The sequence below is a fragment of the Kogia breviceps genome, chromosome 6 (genome assembly GCF_026419965.1).
Source record: "Kogia breviceps isolate mKogBre1 chromosome 6, mKogBre1 haplotype 1, whole genome shotgun sequence".
Taxonomy (NCBI): Eukaryota; Metazoa; Chordata; class Mammalia; order Artiodactyla; family Physeteridae; genus Kogia; species Kogia breviceps.
Genome location: NC_081315.1, coordinates 40,593,711 through 40,617,950, shown reverse-complemented (window position 1 = coordinate 40,617,950; position 24,240 = coordinate 40,593,711). Strand labels below are relative to the sequence as shown.

The 24,240-nt window shown below is 33.0% G+C and overlaps 1 protein-coding gene across 12 annotated transcripts in view; it reads left to right on the top strand.

The window, feature by feature from the left end:
- Positions 1-24,240, top strand: part of ADGRL3 (adhesion G protein-coupled receptor L3) — an 861,986-nt gene that overhangs the window by 282,117 nt on the left and 555,629 nt on the right. For 11 of the 12 annotated variants that reach the window (XM_067035741.1, XM_067035740.1, XM_067035734.1 and 8 more), the window contains 2 exons: positions 3,245-3,464; positions 22,388-22,591. In XM_067035741.1, coding sequence (XP_066891842.1) covers positions 3,392-3,464; positions 22,388-22,591 — 277 coding nt within the window. In that variant the 5' untranslated portion in view covers positions 3,245-3,391. The remainder of the gene's footprint in view (positions 1-3,244; positions 3,465-22,387; positions 22,592-24,240) is intronic. The other variant, XM_067035739.1, reaches the window with a different exon arrangement.

The following is a 24,240-nucleotide window of genomic DNA, read 5'->3' as shown; positions in this document are numbered from 1 at the left end:
AAGAGTGGTAGTTTATCTTTCTGTAGATTATAAGCATACTTGTCTGGAACATTATATATTAAAATTTATATAGTTTACTTATTACAATTTTATTACATATATGCCCAAATTAGCACATTATTGTGGGGCTGTGGGTGAGAGGTCCATGGGTGGTGAGGCTAGGGTGTGAAAACATATTACCCTCCTCAAGTAATATCTTCTATTCATCTAAATTCCTTTCCCCACCTCTGTTTACAGAGTAATCATGAAAACAAATTCTTATGCTCAAAACAAATGCAAAATAATCTTAGTAGATGGGGTTTTATGCCCTGCTGTGATATCTTAAAATAAGCCATTATTATAAATAATAGATAACACGTTCTTATCCTTTCTATAAAGTAACTCTCTCTCATTGCTTCATCAAGGTGAAAATATACTATGTCATATGAAATAAACTATTCTGGTTTTCACTAAAGCTAGACTTAACAATTGCAATACTCATACTTCACTATGGAAATAATTTGCCGGCTCCTTCAAAAGGTACAATGTTATAATTAGGCTGGTTTCCTTCTTTAACATGCCCTTCTTCTCCTTTCTCTTTGTCCCTCCTCTCCTACCTCATATATCCATGCTGTTCCCTTTTTCTCTACTTGTCGCAATTGGGTAACACATTTAAGCCAGGCCTAAGTCTTCCTTGGAAACTTGCTACATTGTCCCTCTTCCTTTGCACAATTACTACCCCTGGTTATGCTCATACATTTTCTTGTTTATTCTACCATAGAGAGGTGAAAGAGCACTGATGTTGGAGTCAGACATTTGGTATGAAATTCTTGCTGAGTAACATAGTCCGATTTTACTTCTCAGTCGACATGAGACAATATTATCTGCCTGATAGATTTGTATGGAGAATTAAATCATATAATTGTATAACATCTAGAACATTGCTTGGAATATGACAGGAACTATAAAATGTTGCTTCTCTTTATGTTGAGACTTCATTTACTACGTCTTTTCCATTACAGTGGGAGTTGTGAGAAAAATTGTTCTACTTTATTGGTGATCTCAATAATATCCACCATGGTAGATATTTAGTATATATTTTTGAAATAATGTATAAATAATTCGCCTAGATGCCTGCCCTCAATTTTTTTTTTAAGTTGCAAAACAGTACTGTATATATTTATCTTACGTATATGTGTGTAGTTGTTTGTGTATACATGTCTGTGTGTATATAAATATCTCTTCATGCCATATAGAGGGGGAAAAAGACAATAACTGAATATGAGGGGGTAATTGTTTACTTGTTGATGCATCAGTCAATTTAAATATCTTCCTTTAAGTATCCATTAATTATTACATGCATGTAAAAGAATGCAATTTTAAATTAGCACCTGCTTTCAAATTTATTTTCAGAAAAAGTTAAACACTTATGGCACTTCTGGTAATTAAGGAAAAGTTCTAAATGTTTTCTTGTAAGTCAGAGTGTGAATAAGGAAAACAAAAGAAAAATGTTAAACATGATTCCTTTTTACATAATTTATTTTATTTCAGCCACATTTTTTTGTTGTCAATGCTTTCTCTATTTGTGAAAGTAAAATGTTATGAAAGTGTTTATTATGAGCTTCATTTTTCTATCATGTCTGTGTGTTTAGAAAGAAAATTATTATATCTGTTATTTCCAGATTTAGCATTCTCCGAGCGTGTCTGTACAATAGTGACTCAATAAATATTTTTGGCTTGATTTATCAAATGGTCTTGCTTCTTACACAACCACATTAAAAAGTGTGAGTAGGATAAAACTGAAAAGTAATGAGATGTATAATAACTGTTAAGATATATAGCACTTATTACATACTAGACACTGTTCTGGGCAATACATATTTTTATGTATTGTATATAACTAAAATGACAATTTTTAGCTTATTTAATGTTCATATAACCATATGAATTAATATTACTCCCCCACCATTTGCAGATAGGAAACCAAGGAACCAAGGGCTTAAATGACTTGCCCAAGGTCTTAGTACTAGTAGAGCTAGTAATTGAAATTGGGTTTTTTTGCTTCAAAATCTGTGCTCTTAATTACCATGCTATGAATAGTGGTGCCAGAGATTCAGATAAATCTGTGTAATTTTGCCTTATAACAAAGGCAAGTACCTCAAAAATACTTTGGAATGTGTTTTGGTAGAATGAGGCTTAATAAAATCCTCAGTAAATTATCTCTATTTTGAGTATTCCTTTCCAGAAAAATTTTAAACTTATACTCAAAATGTGAAATGATTTTAAATATATACCATTCACTTGAATAGAAAATAGAAAGAGAGAGAGAGAGAAGGAAAGAAGGGAAGAAAAGGAAGATCCAGTTTGCATTTGATCAGTTTTAAAAATGCTCACTGTGATAAACATCTTCAAAATTTGGGTCATGTTCCTTTAGTATTTTCACTTCCTAAGATAAGTCTGTGCAAACTTTAAAGAGGGGGCAGCTATATCAGTTTGGTTCAGTAAAATAACTTTACAATGCTAACAATTTTTAATGTCTTCCATATACACTTAACACTTTCAAGCCAGATTCCTTATTTTAAGTTGTAAGATCCTGGAGGGATAGGTTGCATGTTTTACTCAGTATTCTATTCTATGTTCCTAGCACAGTGCTTTGTATTTCAGTGGACACTCAATAAACTTCTGTTGAATGAATTGATTATGATTGAGCATAATTAATTAACATAAATCTAAAATTTTCACAAATTTAATTATAAAAATATTTAGAAAAGTAATATAGTTAATATGTGGAATGATTTCTGAATGATTATTAGGGCCTGGAATGAAAGTAAGACTCATGCATTTAATTTCGTTTAAACACACAGTAATGGTAATGAATGATTTTTTTTTTTACTTTTCTATTAGTAAAGATTATATTTGTGGAAAATGTTTACACAGAGTTAAGTACCAAATCTATTTAAACACATTAACAAATTATACAAACTAATCATTAATTATTATACAAATGAGTATAGTATATTTATACTGCTTTGTCCAGCGAGACTGAATTATTTGTTTCAGTCAGTTTGGGGGCTGGGAAGTAAACACTGTGCTAATACATGCATAAATAATGTACCTTAGGTTACTTACTTATTTGTATACATGATGCATGTATTCATTAAAATGATGAAGGGAGACAGTATACAGATGTTCTATTCAGGAAGGAAATTTTCAAGGAAATGAGAAAACCTATATTTGATAACCCTTTTTTTTTTCTTATTTGCAGGATTCAGATTTGGGATATTGGTGTTTCTGTTTTGAAGAATATTTCCTTTTGTGCTTTTTTTTTTAATCATCGGTCTTGGACTACAGAAGAATCAGAAAGACACTTATTTTGTTTCAAGTTTGGAACACTCACTCTTGAGGCACTATTATGCCTGAGAACATGACCATGTGGCCATCACAGCTACTAGTCTTCATGATGCTCTTAGCACCAATAGTTCATGGTAAGACCTTTAATTATATTTTTGTGTGATGCTTAATGTTGTCTTTGTTGTTTACACTAGACCCTTTCTTCTAAATTTTTGCTCTATGATTTTGCAGCTTTTGCCTACCATATATTAATAACAGTAAGTAATGTACCTTAAGCTGCAATAAATAGGATTTCGAGTTTGATTTCTTAAAATACTATTTAAAATGTATATCTAACCAAAGTTTTTAAAAAAAATAATGCATGTTTTATTCTTTGTTTTACCACACTTAAGGAATATCATCTGAATCATTAACTATATCATTTATTGTGAATTATTTTTATTTACATATTTTTGTAGGTAAAATAACTTTTAATACAGTAAGTATGCACATTTGAAAGAAAACACTCCAAAAATCTACTTTCCTGAACCAAGTAATCATTTGTTTCTGAGTGTTTACTACTCTCCTCAATCTTTAACAAACAGAATAAAAATTAAACCTCTCATTAAAGCAAAATTCTCACATCCCTTTCAATGCAAAAAAAGGAAAAAACCCAACAACATCAAAATGATATCAACATATGGAGAAAGGTATTTTTCTTGAAACATGCTAATATACTCATAAAAGACTGTGCTCTTTGTTCATTTAGACAACTTGGTATTCATGACATGAGTATGATAGTTAAGAAATGATCTCCCTTTGCAAATTTTATAAAACATAATTATTCAATAAATAAGCAAGACAAATTCTGTACCATTTAGTACAATATTCACGAGATCTCTCTAAAAATTGGCAAATTAAAGTCTATATATATGTTCCTTTTTTACAATTTAAAGTTTTCTACTAATTATCATTGGTTTTGCACTAAGATGAAAATGGCATAATATAGTCACTATCTCATACATTAATGGTAATTAGAACAAAGAAAAAGGGACACAGCTGTATTTGCCACTGCTTAGAAGGTCTCAGAATATTATAGTTTAGCAAGCAGCTGAAATGCATTTTTAGACTCTTCAGCTCACTTTTGGTTTTTAATTGACTACAGAAATCTATTGTAGTTCGTCAGTGATGTGAATCCGAATTTGGCTCATATTCATAAGTTTCAACATGAATTTTGCATTCTGCTGTCAGTATAAAAACTGGATATGATCACTTCTCTCTTGACATTTTCCCTAAAGTTCCCCTGATTTAACACCTTTATTTCTAACAAATTGCTCCATGATAGTGTTTTTTAAAAAATGAATGTAAAATTATACAACCATCTACTTTTAAACAAAGTAAATTTGTCAAATATTTCAAAATTTTTCCTTAATTCTTATACTGAATGTAGCACTTACATACATACTTGGGCACATATAACATTTTGTGATATGGGACAGTATAAGAATTATACAGCTTTAAACAAGTGCTTTTCTGATTATCTGTATATCTAAAGATGATTCTAATTAGGCTTTTAGATGTTATAAAAACACCTCACTCATAAGGTTACTTTGAAGATTAAATAAATAGCATATGTAAAGAATCTAGCACAGTGCATGACAGATATTAAGTGACTAAACACATTAATTTCCTTTATCATACTATCTGCCCCTCCAGTTTATTTTTGTTCCAGTAAATTGTAACAACTAGGAATTAGCTAACCCTGAGATCTTTTTCATTTGATGTTGATATTCAGAAAAAAAAAAAAAAAAAACAAACCTCTATGTACAAGTCAAGTTTAAAAAGTCAGTCTAAAATTGCACTGTTAGAGCAAGGTTGGTTAAAAATAGCAGAAATAGATATTGTAAGAAAGACTCCCTTTTCAGAGGTGAAATTTCTGGTCTCCAAAAAATGATACCCACTGTATATTTCAGTGGGCCCCAAACATCGCTGAGCCTTAGATCATAGGTCTTGAGTTAAGGCCTGTAGTGAACACACATACGTACACACACAAACACACACACACACAATCTCTCCAAGTAACTCTGAGAAGTATTTAAAAACTCCTAACAGGGCACAGAGAATATTGAGCCTGGTATATAAAAAATATAAAACATTTTGGCTAAAAACTAAAGTAATTTTTTCCATTGTATGTGAACTACTTTCTATTATCTTGACATTGCACCACATCAGGATAAACAATATAGAAGTGTTCCACTTATAAACTTTATTCTTATTACCTTGTGTAAGTATTTTAAAACTTCACACCAGAGAAAATGCAAATCAGTTTTGTCTGCCTTCCATAGGAGGCTTTCTCCATTGCCTTTGTGATACCACTTCGGGCTTGTAAATAAAGGGCTTCACGTGAGCAGCCTTTTGGAATCCAGCATGCTCATAAACAGAGGAGTGTGTGTACCTTTGATCAGTGATGAAATCTAATAGGATAGGCATTTTTATAGTCCCATATAGCTTAGAGTCCCAGTCCTGGCTTAAAGGAATACCATATAGCTCGAAAACTTAGAGGACTGAGGTAAAGTGGATGTCTCAGTTATAGAAGTACTCTTGTTTCCAAAACATCCCCTGATAGCATCTCTTTGCCTACTGCTGTTGAGATGCCTAGCTTCATTTGTCCTTAAGACCACAGAGAATTAACTTTTCTGGGTATTACCCGAACTGCTGGCCTTTTCTCCAGCGTAAATAATAATGATGACTATAAATTCTGTAGCCATAAACTTTAGAGGTATTGGTACAATTAATTATCACAACATTCTCATGGGTTTAATGTTATTTATTATTATCATCATTATCATTAACTTCTTATAGTAAAATCATTGAGGTACCAAGTGGCAAAAGAACTTGACTCAAGTTGCACATGAGACCCAGAGAGGCTTTAAAACAAAGGACTTAGCTTCTTAAGCTCTGGTCTTAACGCCAGTAGATAATCAGTTACTATCAAGGCCATTCTTCCCTACAGTAAAATCCCACCTCAACTCTCCTGGTCCTTTGGGAGGAGATAAGGCAGAAATGTAGATTACCTGCTTCTTCCATGTTCTGGGCACAGACAGACTGGGATTTGAAGTCTAACAGACCTGAGATAAAATTTCAGCTCTACTGCTTACAAGCTCTGTAACACTGTTACCTGGTAAACTAGTTAACAAATGTCATTTATCATAGACTATGAGCCAGAAAACTGTGGTAGTTGCTAAAGGTAAGGTAGTGAACAAAAGATTCTTAATTTTTCCCTCAAGCTTACAGTAAGTTAAACATTTGTAAACCTACTTCTCATCCCCAAGAATGAACACTTACTCCCTGTGCGGTTATTTTAAGAAATGGATGGAATGATATGTGAATAGTTTCTAACGTAGTGCTTGGCATTCAATAAATCTTTATATTTTATTTTCCTAGCCCTAACTACCTTGAAATAGAACTAAACCTCTCAGCATTACATAAGGAAAATGCATAATTATCATTATTCTTACCCTGATAATTGACATCTTTTGCTACTTGGACCTCAGCATTTAAGTTTTGCCAGAAAATGTTAATACTAGTATGTAAACAAAATTATTATCAAACTGATATATATATGTGTATATATATATAAAGGCTTAGTATATAATTGTCAGTATATAATAATATAGTATATAATTATCAATTGTCAGTGGTAGTAGTATATAATTGGTAGTATATAATTGTCAGAGAAGCATTTTTTGCATGATTTCTACATGGGTAAGATTAGAAACTAAGCTGAAGAATTCATTCTGAATAATGTTTACATTAGTTGAATAATCTCCCACATCATCCTAGAAAGTCTGGCCAGTGCTTTTTATAGGAAAACAAAATTAATTAGTATATCCACATTGTGTGTGTATATGTATATATATGTGTGTGTGTGTGTGTGTGTGTGTGTACACACACACACACACACACAATTTTAAAATTAAGAAATGTCTCTAGTTCTGTGTTTATCTGTCCATATTTTATGTCTCTGTGTACCTCTGTATTTCTCTTTTTCTGTTTACCATGATTGTGCCCCCTTCTTATACAGCCATAAAATCCTTATCTATAATGCAATGAGACCTGGCAGAAGTAAAGCGAAGCAGCTAAAGCAGGTGGCCAGTTCTTTGCTGTTAACTAATGTAGTGTTGCATGAAGATAAAAGTTTTTTTGTTCTATTGATGTTGTTGGGAGCAAGAGAAAAAGGGGGAATCGGAGAACAAAAATCAAGTGATAACATGGGCACCTGGGACTCATCCTTATTGGCAGTAAAGCAATATGCTTCAGTGTAGGAGCTGGACTAGGAGATCTGGTCCTGGAAGGGATGTCACACAAGCCACAATGGGTTGGGAGTTGAGAAGGTGATTGGGGTGCTCAAATATTTTAACTGCATCTCATCTTAATTAAACTGTGTTTAGAAACTGTCACAATTAAAAAGATAGAAAACAGGATCATTGGAGCTTACTGTGTGCTAAAGGGTACAATATTTTTTATGGTACCTTTGCAGAAAAAAGTAGAATTAAAAAAAATTCTTCTGTGACCACATGTGTACTTTTTTCTGCAAGTCTATTTTTTTGTCATTAAACTTGAATGTATATTTATATATTAATGGACTTTACAGGCAAACCTGCTCTTTATTATGTTCAAGAAGTTAATTATTATAAACAGTTCTTAGCAGGAACAAACCAATGATCGAACGCATATATATTTCGTACTATATGTTTTTATGTAATTTGCATTTTATTATTAACTGTTTTTACAGTTATAATAATGTTTAATGTGTCAATGATTTAAAATAATAATTTAAAATATTTTTTAACCTCTAATAAAATGTAAAGCTTGAGAAAGTACAAAATTACATTTTATAACACAACATATTACCGTATAATTTTTTTATGAAGTCATGTTTTATTAATTGTGAAAAAGACAGGTTGACTTCTAAGCTCTGCTTAACTTTGTTATTTTTAGAAATTAATCATCCTTTAAATATTTATAATGTTTGCCAGCCTAGACAATTTGTAATACTTGCAGTAATATCACTGTTTTTATGGTCAGATATGTTATACAGAAAAATCTTTGTCATTATTTTATATGAGGTTACTGCGAACACATCCAACACCATCTACATTAGCCACTCGGTACTGAAATTCAAAATATATATTTCGAAAGTTAACTATGCAGTCTCTAATATCACAATATTTACTACAAATATGCATGCCTGACAGCTTTCCTTTGTAAGAATGTGTTTAGGAGCCTTCCCTACACATTCGGTATGCAGGTTGGCAATTGGAAAATAGTTTTATTTTGCCTTTGCACTTGCAAAACATGTTATATGTGAATTTTATTGTAGTGATACTCTATGAGTAACACGGGTAAACCTTGAGAATGAAATAACATTTTTTATTTTCAGATTTTATGTACTGTGACTATTTGGGGAGTTTAGGATCATATTTTTTTGTATTTCTTGGCTTTGGGGTAGACTGTGACTGCACTAGGATGGTCATCATACACTTGATGTTGAATGAATTTCAAAGTATTTTGATATATAATATATAAATAACTATCTGTTTTCCTCTTCTCTGCATTGGTATTTACTTTCATTCTCAATGTAAGAATAGTCCTCTTATATTTATAATTTAATATAAATAGCCATAGTGCATTTTTCATACATTTATTTCCTCCATTCTGATTGGGAAATGATTACTTAAAAACTTGAAATGCAATAGGAAAGAGTCTCATTGATTTGTCATGCAAATAAGACACTATATATTATATTGTGATCTGTTTTAATTCGACAGTTTAGAATAAGACCCTATTGAAACATAGGGTTAATTCATTCTCTATTTCATGTTTTTAATTGATAAATTAAAAATAAACTATTTACATTTTAATACTTACATTTTTGTTTTATTTGAATCTATATTTGCCCTATATTACCATCATGGCAGAAGTAGTTTCTTTAAATAAAGAAAATTGTATTCCTATCAGAAAAATTATATATGAAGGATTTGATCAAATAAGTGAGTCTAGCTAAGGATTTTCAAGAGAAATATGCTAGTTGTACTTACCAAAGTAATAGGTAGACATCTTTGTACAAAAATAGATTCTCACAATGACATTTGATAAGCTTCCAGTGTTTATTTCATCTACACATAGTTTGTGGTGATTTGATTATCAAGAAGTCAAGGTTGTAGCTTACTGTTAGAGCACAAGAACATAGTCTCATGTATTTTTTTGTTTGTCATTACCAGTGTCTCCTACTTTATTGTCAAAGTAATTCTCCTCTTACAAATTTAGATCAGAAAGAAAAAAATCCAATAATCCCATGACCCAGTGGTATAATTAATATTAATGCTTGTTAGATTTTTTTGCAGTTATGTGTATGCACATTTTTTAAAAAATTGGAATAATGCTAGAAATAAAAATTATATCTTTAATTTTGACTTAACCTTTAAATTCAGACATTTCTAGCATGTTATTAAAGTTTCAAAAAATCATGATATCATGTCATATGATTGAACCATATGTTGAGGGCTCAGCACTGAAGGTCATTGATACATTACCATTACAAATAGCAGTAAACTGGAACACGGTTGTATATAAAATTTGACTGCATCTTTGTACCCCTAGAAGAAAATCTCTTGAGATATGGAAAGTAAAAGAATGATTCATTTTTAGGTTAATTAATAATTACTTAGTAATTAATAATTGATAATTAATAACAATAATTAATATTATCTAAAATGAATGGTAGTAAATGATCAATACAGCCTTGCTTGTTATCATAACAGTTTGTTTAAAACAATTCCACAAATTTTGGCTACTATAATAATGAACAAAATATAAATAAGAAGAGTAAATATTCAAATATTAAGATATAATTATTATTTGTAGGAGTATAATGATGTACTCAGAAAATTCAAGAAATAATAACTTTCCTAGAATTAATGGGAGCACTGATTTCAGGTGTATGATTCAAACATACATATATGATTCCATCAAAACAGCAATGAAATGCCTGAGTTACTTAGGAAGTATCATAGCAGGAACTACATGGAACCTATGAGAAGAAAAATGTGAAACTTACTGGGAGTTATAAAAGAAGACATGCAATATACCATGTTCCTAGATGAAAAGACTAGGAATAGCAAAATTGTAAGTTATTTCCAAGTTAATTTATATGTATGTTCACACACTGCATTCAGAGTACTGATGTGAGCTTTTCTATGTAGAAATTCAACAAAATTATTCTAAAAAATATATATAGAGAGAATATTAAACAAAAGTTAATAAGAAATGAAGAGTAATAGGATGACATAAATTGAACATAAATATATATATTATGAAAGTACAGTAATTAAGATAAAGTCTCAAAATTAGGCAAATTTATCAATTGTAAAAGAGATCCCTGAAACATTACTCTGTATGTTTGTGGTGTAATTTGGTAGGAATGAGTCCTCAGAAAATCAAATATCTAAGACAAGAATAGTCAAATAGGGATCAAATCAAGTGTGTGTGTGTGTTTCCAATTATATATTATGAAATTTCTGGAGAAAGAAATTTGAGTTACCGACTTTAATTTCCATTCTTGAACAATGTATTAGATAGGATAAACTTCGGCTGTAGTCACAGTAGATTCGAAAATGAATAATGGATTCTAGAGAATATTTTCTTGTTCACCAAGCATTCCAAGGCAGGTAAGTGTTTCTGGTTTTGTGTGTGTGTGTGTGTGTGTGTGTGTGTGTGTGTGTGTGTGTGTGTGTGTGTGTGTGTGTATGTAATAGGGGCTGGGAGGATGCCCTTCTCTTGTTCTCACAGTTATTCAGAGACCCAGTCTGATTTTGGAGCAAGGGTTCCAAAATCTTTCTGAGACTCATTGCCATTCCTGTCTACAGGAAGGAAGAACAAGCATTAGAAAGATTCCAATTGGAAGTTTTTATGGATATGCTTGGAAATAGTGCACTTTACTTTTGCTTCCATTTTCATTAATTAAAACGCTTCTTCATAACCACATCTATAAATGAGTCAGAAAAGCATAGTCCTCTTGTGATAAAGGAAGAAGAAAATATTTATAAAAGATGCCATGTAGTTTTTTAAAAAAACTAGATCTGATGCACCAATATCTTTTTTAATGTATAAATGGGGAGTTAAAAATATCTTTATTGATTTATATTTCACATACCATAAAATTTACCCAACTTAAAGTGTTTAGTTCAGTGGATTTTAGTGTATGCATAGTTGTGCACCCATCACTGAATCAATTTTAGAATGTTATCGGTCCTCCAAAAAGAAATTCTGTCCCCATGAATAGTCATACCCAGTTTCCCCTTCTCCCCAGTCCCTGGCAACCACTAATCAATGTCTCTATGGGTTTGCCTGTTGTAGACATTTTGTATAAATGGAATCATACAATTTTTTATCTTTTGCAACTTGCTTCTTTCATTTAACAATAATTTTAAAATTTATTTATATCATAGCATGTATCAGTAGTTAATTCTTTTTTTGTTTCCAAATAATCTATTGTATGAATATACCACATTATATTTATTAGTTGATGGAAATTTAGATTATTCCTACTTTTTTGGCTAATTTGTGTGTTGCTGTTATGAAAATTCATGTGCAAGTTTTTGTGTGGACATGTTGTCACTTCTTGGGTATACACCTAGGAATGGAATTGCTGAGTAATGATAACTATATTTAGCATTTTGAAGAACTGCTAAACTATATTCCAGAGTAGTTGCACAGTTATACATTCCAAACGGCAGTATGAGGGTTCTCGCATTCTCACTCGCACTTGTTATTGTCTGTCTTTTTTCTTTTAGCCATTCTAGTCAAGATGAAGTAGTATCTCATTGTAGTTTTCTTCTTTTTTTTGACAAACAATTAAAAAAATTTTTGCTATATAGTAGGTCCTTTTTATATATCTGTTTTAAATACAGTAGTGTGTACACGTCATTCCTAAACTTCCAGTCTTGATTTGTATTTCTTTAATGAATAATGTTGAGCTTCTTTTCATGTACTCATTGGCCATTTGTATTACTTACTTGAAGAAATATTATTTAATTATTTCTCAATTTTTATTTTTTGTTGATTTGTAAGCTTTCTTAAATATCTTTTTAAAAAAACACCACAGGATATCAATGTTAGAATACATTTAGATTTAAGAATTCTTTAACTGCATTTTGTAAAAGAGGCTTTTTGCCTGGATTTAGCCACTTAAATCTCATCTATTTTAAATTCACTTTGAAATCATATATCACTTGTCTAGCCCCACTCCATCTCCTCTTTTACTTACATATTTGATTCCTAAAAATAGTTCATTAATCTGCTTTTTTTATGATGGCAAAAACTAGTAATTGGCAATGATTGAAACTTTATTCTGGGATATGAACTGTATAGTGGTGAACTATATACAAAACAGCAAGGTAATTCATTGGGTTCTTTTAGTTAGTTTCCAATTACTCCTCCTTAAGAAAATGGTAAAGAACATTAGGCTTTAATTGTAGTGGCCAGAAATGTTTCTGTTTTTGTTCTAGTTTGAATTCTTGTCCTTCCAGATTCTGGAAATCCCCCTTTTTTACATTTTTTTTTTTTGTATCATTGCTCAAATTATAAATATTGAGTATTCTATTTCCATAGACTCGTTTTCTCTGATATGTTCTACATACAACTCAATACCTCTTTTAATTCATCTCAAGAAATTTAGGCAATCTGTTGTGTCTCTCTATCAAATCTACATATTTTAATTAGTGTCCTCTGGACTCACTCATATCACATCTTTAAACAAACAAATAGAAAAAGACGAGAAATGGAAAAGGACCTGAGGTTTTATATGGAAAGGTTCCTAGTAAACTTGCACTATTTCAGCCCATTGGGCTTATCTGAAATATTACTATTTGGGGAGAAAAGATTAGGAGAAAACTAAATAAAGATAATGACTTATAAATGTTAATACTGTGAACAGCTCCTACAGTTTCAAGGAACCCTGAATAAAGGAAGGTGTCAGTATTTAGAAAATAATACTTAAATGAAGCCCAGAAACTGAAATTTAGAGTATTATTCAATCTAAACTGCTTTAGAATCCTAATTTGCATGGTTCTGTTGAATGAACTAGAAGGATTTCAAGCCTTAGAGTCTAATTCCAATTCTATTACTTCCAAGAAACATGACCTTAACCAATTTGAATCACAGTTTCTTTATTTATTAAAGGGGTAATTAGGCCTACTTTGTTATAGTATGAGGATTAAGTAAAATAATGTATAGAAAGGCCCTAACACAAAGCCTCACACATTTAATCCTGGGAACATGTGGTCATTAAAACATACCTTTAGGAATTAGAACTAAAAACCAAATGACCTGGATAGTAAGCAAAATTTAAAACACAACACCATCTTGGGTCACTTACTTTCCATAGTGGTTTTCAAAGACTGCATTGTATATTCTTAATCCCCAAATGTGACAGTTTCTCTAATTATGAGCCTACACATTTGTACACACATTCCGTCATTATATTCAGGACTTACCCACTGGACTGTAACTAAGTCTTTAATGAGTTACTAATGAACATCTTAAGCTTAGATCAGCAAAAAAAAAAAGAGTGTTGAAAAGCTATTCATAGTTAAGCCTGTTGCTTTTAAATTAGACTATAAGCCCAATCAAATTTCCTGTCTTCACTATTCTTCCCAACTTTGAAGAAATTGAATAACGAGTGACAGATGTACCCTTACTTTTATATTATTAGTTTAATGTGAAGTTAAAGGGGATAAATACATTGAGCTAAATTAGAGAAATCATTGCTTATTAAATACAAAGATAAAATAATATGCAAAATTAAAATAGCATTTTACAATGATTCATGTTTTTCTTGGACTCAGATGACTTCAAAACCGATTAATTTTGTTGTTGCATTAAGAAATAACAGATGACATGAGGAAAAAAGATCCAGATATGATTAGACCATGTAGAGGAAAAAAACCCCTCTATATTTATAAAAGAAAAAACAGCTTTCACACATTACTCCTCTCCAGGCTGTTAGAGATACTATGAGAGTAGTGATCATAGACACTACCTGAATTAGATTATGACTATTCTTTTCTGTAGCGGTTGTTACAAATCAACATGGTGGTGACCATTTAGCAATGATCCTTTTTTAAAAAATGCCTTTTGATAGTGAAGTTGGTGAAACCATGCAAACCTTAAGGGCAAATGATTTAATAATGCAGACAGATAATACATAAAATTCAAAGCAACAGGCTGGTATGATGCTCTCTCCAAGGAACACTACATATTTGCTTAAGAGGAAGCCTTTTATATTAGTCACAATGGCTCAGGCCAGTGGGAAGAGCTGTGATAGTCCAGATGTTTTATGGGTTACAGGCTGTTGTTAGAGGCAGGCTTGTTGTCGTGCCTCTGCACAAAGATTAAAAACCACTATGCCGATTTTTTTTTTTTTTTTTTTTCCTTCGGTACGCGGGCCTCTCACTGTTGTGGCCTCTTCGGTTGCGGAGCACAGGCTCCAGACCCGCAGGCTCAGCGGCCATGGCTCACGGGCCCAGCCGCTCCGCGGCATGTGGGATCTTCCCGGACCGGGGCACGAGCCCGTGTCCCCTGCATCGGCAGGCGGACTCTCAGCCACTGCGCCACCAGGGAAGCCCCCACTATGCCGATTTTTAAAAGTGGGTGTCCAATAATAATTACACTCTATGTATATATCACCAACATAATATAACCGATCGTTTTGACCTGTGAGCCTGTTAACATATCAGCTTTCTTGTGAACCAGCATTTAGGCATTCATTTAGTATGTGTATTGAAGAGGGGGTGGAGGGGTAAAAGTCTCTTATTACCAGAAAAAAGTACATTAAAAGTTTTCATTCTTCTCAACTACCTTCAGAGATGCCAGTTATGGTTAACTTAGGATGGGGAGAAAGAACTCGTTAATGAGACAGATCTCTGTCAAAATATGTATAGTTTTGCTGTTTTTTCCCCACATGTGGAGTACAATTGGAAACGTGATTAAGAAAAGTGCCCCATTACTAGTTATAAAGATTTTTAAAGAAATTATTTACAACATTCTGAAAGCACATTTTCTATACCATTAAAATTTTAATATCCTTTAAGAGGGGAGTAGAGGGAGGGAAGTTAAAAGAAAATCCTTATTTTCCAAAGAATAAATTCCAGAATTTTTCTTTTGTTATCATGAGTTGAAATCTGTTTGCATTATGTTTACAAAGAGGCAGGTGTTTTTAGTTTGGAAAAAAAAAGCTATTAGTTATCACTCTTCTGAGGAACAAGGTATGTAATAGGCATTTTATTTAATTCGAATGAAAATAATGTCTTTTTGTCAGAAACTGATTTTTTTTTTTACAAATTTACATCAATAGCCAAAATCTTACTCTGCTTACTCATTTTAACAAATGCTTGAGATATTTACATTGCAATATTGCAATCTAGGCAACCATTACAATGAATAAGCCACAATTTTTCTTCTGTTTAAAACAAGGAAGATGCCATACATGAAAGACAATTAAAAATAATCTTTTAATGTTGTTTCTTTTGTTTTTTAACACAAGGAATTAAGTTTCCCTTTAGCTTTATTCATAACAAGAGTTTGCTTCTTCCACTAGTCTCAGGATGTCTTATATAGCTTTCATAACTTGCCTCTTCAGTATTCCGGTGAAAGTTTAGCCATATTATATTTTATTTTACTGTAACAGCTCTATTGTAGAGAAGAAGAGCAAGGAACCCAGTCTGAAGGGATAATTGCTTGCCCGCACAGGACATACCAACGCTTCATAAAACAGTTCAGCCCAGAGAAGGAGTCTGTTGAGTTAAATTGAATAATATTCACATATATTATGAAGGTGGCTTCATCATAAATAGGTAGACAATTCATCACTTCGGAGCCATTTTCTTGTAAGACCCAGAATTAACTCAGATTTTTCTCTGTGTTAGAACTTCCATGATGTAATTTCTACTTGGTGCCATCCTTAGTCAGGTGCTTGAGTTGGAACTTTTATGACGGTTGTTAGAGATTACTACCCAGCCTAGAAAGGAATTTTGCAGCTGTTCACACGCACTTCTAGGGGGAAATCAGGAGAGTGGTAATTTATTTATATGGCCAAAATGAAGGTTCTGGGAGAAAGGTAGAGCCTTTCAGTTATGCAAAAGGAAGCAGAATTGGAAAATGACCTTTACTTATAAGAAAAGAAATGAAAGCAGTAGTCTGTTTCCCTTTCCCTCTCCTTTCCCTCCTGCTTCCTCCCACCCCTTCCTCCCTCTCTCTATACATAGATAGATAGAGAGATATAGTTATAGATATGGGACTGAATTGGATTAGATATTCTGTATCAATCAATCATTTGTTGTTATAAGTATTTCAGTATAATTTCTAGCATTTATGTAGCACTTTACAGTTAGCTGAACACTTTTGCACACAGTAGCTCAGCGAATACTTACAACAATCCCTTGAATTGTAGGTAGTGGTATCAGTAATTTTAAGATGAACAGGGCTTCCCTGGTGGCGCAGTGGTTGAGAATCCACCTGCTGATGCAGGGGACACGGGTTCGTGCCCCGGTCCGGGAAGATCCCACATGCCGTGGAGCGGCTGGGCCCGTGAGCCATGGCCGCTGAGCCTGCGCGTCCGGAGCCTGTTTTCCCCAACGGGAGAGGCCACAACAGTGAGTGGCCTGCGTACCAAAAAAAAAAAAAAGGTGAACAAATATACTTGGAACCATCAATCTAATGATGCAGTGACATTTCAAATAGTTGTTAGAAGAGAAACTCAAACCAAAATTCCTTAACCAGCTCATGGAGACTTCTTCCAAAAGCATTTTAATAACCTACTGAGAATTGCCTTATTTTGTAGACCTGTGATTTAAATTAGAAATAAACCAACCAAATCAGCATATAGAAGAACGAGCTAGAAACAAAAGAAGAAAACAAAAGAAGTAGTGTTTGATTTAAGGAAAGCAGTATTGTATTTGCTTAAATCTTGGAAATAAAAAAGAAATCAAGATTTTAAATGTTTAGAAGATTTAAATTTTAATTTAAAAGTAGATTTAAAATTTTAGATTTTAGTAGAGAATAGAAGGGAAGTAGTGTGAAATTTGGTGCTGATTATATATACATAGTGAATAGTTTAGAATAATTATGGGAAGCATGATACTGGGAGTGTCATTTGGAAAGCCTGAGCAGTAGGGGAATTTCCTGTTAAGAAGGATAATTTGAACAAAGGATTTGGCAGGTACATATAGAGAATAAGTTTTGTATTCAAGAGATAATAGTGAAAGGCAGAATTGAATATGTAGGTTAGGGTCATAGCTATAATTACAGTACAGTTAAACCCTGTAAAGCTCATAATTAGCTAATTATTAAAAATATATGGTAGGGGGCTTCCCTGGTGGCGCAGTGGTTGACAATCTGCCTGCCAATGCGGGGGACGTGGGTTCGTGCCCCGGTCTGGGAGGATCCCACGTGCCGCGGAGCGGCTGGGCCTGTGAGCCATGACCGCTGAGCCTGCGCATCCGGAGTCTCTGCTCCCCAACGGGAGAGGCCGCAGCAGTGAGAGGCTCGCGTACTGCAAAAAAAAAAAAAAAAAAAAAAAAAAAAAAATATATATATATATATATATATATGGTAACCTATTACCCCAAAACACAAAGATGAATGACTCGTGAATATGAATGTTAAATCACCTGTAACTCTGATAAATAACACTCTGATGATGTCTTGTTGTAAGCATTTCTCTCTCCTTAGAAATATCTTAGTACTGCAGCCCATTGCTATGTCTAGATTCCAGGCTCACTATTATGATCAATAGATGTTTGGAGGAAGAAGCTGAATAATTGAATTACATTGCTAGTCACCTAAGGTCAACAAGAAAATAGAAGCAGTTGAAATTTGTTAGGAAAGATGCTTATTTAGTATTTTTATTAATTATAAATCAGTTTTGATCTCTGAAGGCATATATTATTGAAATCTGATATTTTAATATTTATTTCAATTATAAGCTCCACAGATAATATGAAAACTCTGATACCACCATCACGAATACTTTACCTCTTACATGCTCGTTATTTTTCCTTTTCTTCTCGCCTCATATTTACCCAGAGCCAATATTCAGGAACTTTGATACTCTGATGTTTGGAGACTACACATAAACATAGTGGAAATATTTTGATAATTTCAGTAGGTTGTGAAATATTAATTTTTATATTTCATGCTTGCCCACTAGGAAAGCAGAATCAAAGTGTTTAAATAGTAAAAATATCTGAATATGAATTAATTATGTGGACAATTTAAGCATGGCGATAATTTATATTACTTATGATGAACTTTTAATATTATTAATGATTAAAGCAACTCACATTAAAAAAATTAGTGTGTCCCTCATTTTAAAAAAATGAAATCTAAATCAGATATGTAATTTTTAAAAAGGTTAAGAATGAAGTTTTTCTCACTTTGAAGAAGGATAGAAAGAAAGAACAAGATGTATTGGCCTCATTGTTACTTCCTGCCCTGAAATCAAAATTACCTTTGAGACATCCTAAAATTACATACAACAAAGTTTGAAAATGTGATCTCAAGTAGAGATGGGTGTGGAGCATAAGGGGGATACCTTCCAAGTACAGATAATGTCACAACATTGTGGGGTATTTTTTCATAGTTAATTTGAAAGAAACCTTTTCTTTATGAATCTGGAGAAGAAAAGAGACATTCAGGATGTGAAGGCTATCTTCAGGTATCTGAAGACAAATGCCTTCTAGGAGTAGCTTGATACGTTTTGCATATAGCCCATTTGTATCAAATTTAGACAAGTGGATGGAGAATGCCAGAGTATAGATATCGCACCTTTTTCAACATGAGGAAGAACTTGCTGCTTCAAATGGAATTGGGTGGCCCAAGAACAGAGTGAGTTTGTGATCACTGTTTCCTTGTGTGAAACTTGGAGATTTTTAGCAGGGATGCTCTAAGGGTTATTATCTGTTGTGTGAGTTGAATAATTCTTTCCAGTCTTGAGATTCAATGCTTTTAATGGAATACCAGACTTATAACAGTGATGTTTATCTTGAAGATTTATTTTTATAATAGCTTCAGGAAGAAAAATTAGATTTATATTTATACTTGAGTAAATATTTCCCCAGAATTTATATAGTACCTTAAGTATAACATATACAATATTTTTTAAAACAAAAATTAAGCTTTTGGCTCTGTTCTAACAACCCTTCTCCATGTGGGCAGTGTAACGTCCTCTCCACTTGTGCTTCCAGTGGTCGGTGACTCTGGTTTCCTTTAATAGAGATGGTCATTTTAAAGGAGAGGCTGACCTATATAAAATGACCTATAGAAAATAATCTAGCTCCATGGAACACCTTGGAGTCTAATCTTTAATTTACGAGTAAAAGTCTACTTAACTTCCTGGTATTTTTATTTTCCTCAGTCTTACCACATGGAATTATTTTGTTCTTTGATCCAGATCTATTCTTTCTAGGTCCCTAGACTTTGCTTTCTGGTTATAGTTCAAACATTTTTGTCTATTTCTTGTTTAAGCTGAGATTCTTTCATTTAATGCAGGCACTATTATATTTTTCAACTGATGGTGATTCCACTCTATATGCATTTAAAATCAATTATAATTCTCTGCCTACTCTAGCAATTGACCTTTCCTGAAATAATTCATCTCTAATTCAGTAGAGATCATTATTCCTATGTCTTTTTCCCTATCCTGCCCTAGTCTTTTTTTCCCAGGAGCTTTATTCAGTATCCTAAACAGATGGTTGATTGTCCCCAAACTAAAAGCCTTACCCAGGTTTACAGAGCCCATGATCTGGCTGTTGCTTACCTTTCTGATCTCATTCCAGATTACTCTTCTCCCAGTCCACTATATACAGCTTCATTGGCCATTGTGCTATTTCTTTTTTTTTTTTAATTTTTATTTATTTATTTTTCATTGTGCTATTTCTTGATCAGACCATGGTGGTTCCAGCCTGAGCCCTCTGCAGCAGACTGGAATGCTCTTTACTCCTGATTTTTGTATGACTAGCAACTACCAGTATTTTGAGATCTCAGTTTAAATTTTACTCCCATAGGTATGTCTTCCATAAAAACCTAGACAGAGTAGCCTTTACACATTACCCTACTTAAACTTTCTATGGTTTACTCATATCTATATTGTATTAAAATTATTTATGTATTTGCATTATTCTCTATCTCCCACACAAGAATGGGTGATTCATTAAAGTAGGTATGTTATCTGTTTTGTTCACCAAAATCTCCAGCACCTAGAAAAGGACCTGGCATATAATGGGAACTCAAAACATATTTGTTGAATGAATGAACAAGTAAATGCATGTTCCATCACTCCGAATGTCCTTAGATGTTAATTTGGCTGAGGGTGAAATCTTTCAACTTTATTATAACTGAAGCTTGCAAGATAAATAATAGTTTTATAATCTTTTCCTAATTTCCTTCCATAGAGCAGTAAAAAAGGTGTTAGCAAAAACATACCTGTATATATTCATGTAAAAATAATCAAAAATTAATCACATTGTCAGTTTGGATAACAAAGAGAATGATATTTTGGAAGTTAAAAGATCAGAAAAGATGCCACTGGAGGTAATTATTTAGAGATTTTAATTTTCACAGCTTTTTTGGTCTTAAAACTTGTTTCCTTCTTTGACACCTTTTCATTCACATGAACTATCAAAATAGCACTCAGATTACCTCTTGCCTAGATATTTTAGTACACACACTTTATAATGAGTTTAAATAAAAATGTTGTTTAAGGGTGATGCCTTAAAGTTATATTATAAACTTTTTCATTGTAGATGGATTGTTTGACAGATTTCTTAATATAATTTTTATTTTCTATAAGAGCTGTATCATTTGTTGTGATTTGGAGGAGAACATGTTTTTCACTCTTAATTTGCAAATATTTTATATATCAAGAAATTGTAGTGCTACTTTATAAACTTCCAGTGTTAGAAAGATGATCTAAAATTCTTTTGCTTTATCGAATTTATTAGTTTCTCTCCTGACTGTTGAATGGTAGCCCTATAGCATTATTATCATGTTTTTAATATGCATGTTATAATATGTTAAAAATAATTATGTAAAGCAAAATCTTCTTCCTTGTAAAGTCTTTTTCTTTCTGTTAATAGGAGCATTTTCATTATCACTCCTATTTATTACACTAGTTGCAATTAGTGTAGAGAAATATGTATCTGTACCAATTCACCAGAAAAACAAAATCCTGTACTTATATCGTTCTGTTTTTCATATCATATAATGTATGACTGTTTTGTGAATATTAAAAGATAGTCATGTGTGTGCAATTTTATTTTTTCATGATTGTCTTGGTCTTCCATATTTATTCATTTATGTAATATGTACCATTTGTCAGTAAAATCACTGTGTATGTAAATGGCAAAAATGTATGTATATCCTTTTCACCCTAATGTGCATCACAGACCTTAATACAGCATCTTTCCAAAAAGGTTAAGTGGCCTGAAACATATAAATAAATATAAAACAATCCATGTAAGTGTAACAGTACAACAAATGAAACTAATAAAAAGAAAACCTCTCTGAAACTTTCTTCACCCATTACTTTATCAAGCTTTTTGTGTGTAAATATTTAGTTCAATAACCAGTATTTTTATTGACACAGATATTAGTGCCCATAAATTATAACAGAATGCTGTGAATCTTTAACAAATATAAATAATCTTCATATTTTTTCAGGTAGCTTTCTCTGCTTTCAATAATTATATTTAATTTTCTAATCATTGTTAGGAATTAGGATGAGGTTTTTGGCTTACTTAAGATCGTGATTAACTAGGACAGAGTTAACACAGTCATTACCACACTAGCGACTAGGAGATGCGATGTCCTCAGCTCCAGGGTTGTCTGTGGGGCCTGGGGTGGTGGAGTCCTGGGCCTTTGGCCTGCAGCAGAGAGCAGCCTGGGAATAGCCCCTAGCAGGGCTCCTCTGAGGCCGCGTGAGCTGAGCGGAGTCTGACGGTGCGCCCTGCGGTCCCCGCAGGTGGCAAGCACAGTGAGCGACATCCAGCCCTTGCTGCTCTACTGCGACATGCGGAGCGCAGCCCAGGAGGCGCTCTACCTCCCAGACATCTCCTTCAGCAGACAGCTGCAGAGCGCGCCACTGCTCATCGTGGACAAGGGCCCCGTGGAGCCGCCAGAGGAGTTCGTGGTCCAGGTTCCCAAGGAGCTCAGATCTCAGCCCAAGGTGCGGCCAGCGGTGGGGAAAGAGGGCTGCGGGTGGCTGGGCAGGGGCTCCTGGGAGGCTCAGCCTCAGGCAGTGGCCCAAATGTGTCTTCTCATATACTTAGTCTCTGCATCCACTCATACTGGCTGATGTTTGCACCCACTGATATCCTGATCTGTTGTTGAACAATGCATGCTTGTTCTACATTAGAGCCTCATCACTATCTCAGAAAGTTTGACTTTAAATTTCTGATTAGGTTTGAAATATCCTTGCATTATCACAGGAAGTTTACAATTACTCTTAGTGACAGTGTCAATGGTTGTAACATTTGAATGGTTGTAAAAGACACGTTTTAACATTTCTGATCATCTGCTTGTTTGAAATAAAATTCACATCAGTGGAAACTACCAAGATTTTTGAGGCGATTATGGTGAAAACATCTTGGTTAGGAATTGTGTATAGTCATCTAAAGCATAAAACCTGATAGAAAAGTGATTTTTACACAAGCAACCTAATTTTCTTATGAAAATGTTGGAGAGTGCTTCATTTATAATATTATCTCTGCAGCTGGCAAGTACAGTGAGTGACATCCAGCCCTTGAAGTTCCAGTGAGGAATATTATACAATATTTGCACAAAATTCAATACTGTTCTTTTCCTCAATAATTTATATATATTTTTTTCACCTTTACATAATATTTAGGCAATATAATTTTTCTTTTTACTCACCGAACTCAATACAGACACTCTTATCCCTCTAATTTCCCTCAGGGAATATAATATGTATAATGTAATATAATATAATATAATATAATATAACATAACATAATATACAAGCATTATATAATATTTATATATTTATTAAGTATTTATATAATTATATAAATATTATATTTGTAATTTTCTTTGTGTCTGCAGCATGAAAAAGGCTGAGAAGCATTTGGCAGGTAGAACCATGAGTATCAAGCCTTGTTCCAAAACACACTCACCTCTCCTATAGCATACTTTAATAATTATACAGGAAATACCGGCAAAGGAACATGAAATGCCACTATATTAGCTGAGCTTATCTTCTAAGCCCCATTATAGAACTCCCTGGTAAAATAAGTTGGAATACTGTGTTTTAGTTCAGGGACTAAGGTTAATGCATCACCCTTTGATCATTTTGAGATTTAAGAGACCTGTGAAATTTAAACCTAACTCTTCAATTACTGCAGGCACATAAAAAGAGTAAGTGTGTGGTGACTCTTGCACTCACAGTGGCTCTGTCCACTCAGTCACATCTTTAATCAGTGGCCCAGAATCTTGCAGTTCAGATTAGCATTTCTTACCTAGTGATGATGATTGGGGGGCAGTGGTGGTGGCTAAGTGCATATGTTTCTACAGAAGCATGTAGAATTGACTCCAGTGTATTAGGAAAAATCGGCAAATGTATGGTAAACATTCTTTAAGAACTATATTTTTTTTCTTTTCTGTTTTGCTTTGCATTACCATTTCAAACCTGAAATTCTCTAAATTGGGTGCAGTTACATTTTTCACAAAATGTGCTTCAGCAATCACAAAGTTTTCATAATATTGGCTTTGATTTATATTGTAAAATAGTAATATGAAATTAATATTATTTAATTTACCCAATGCATATATGTTTATCAGTTTCTAGTACTAGTGAAG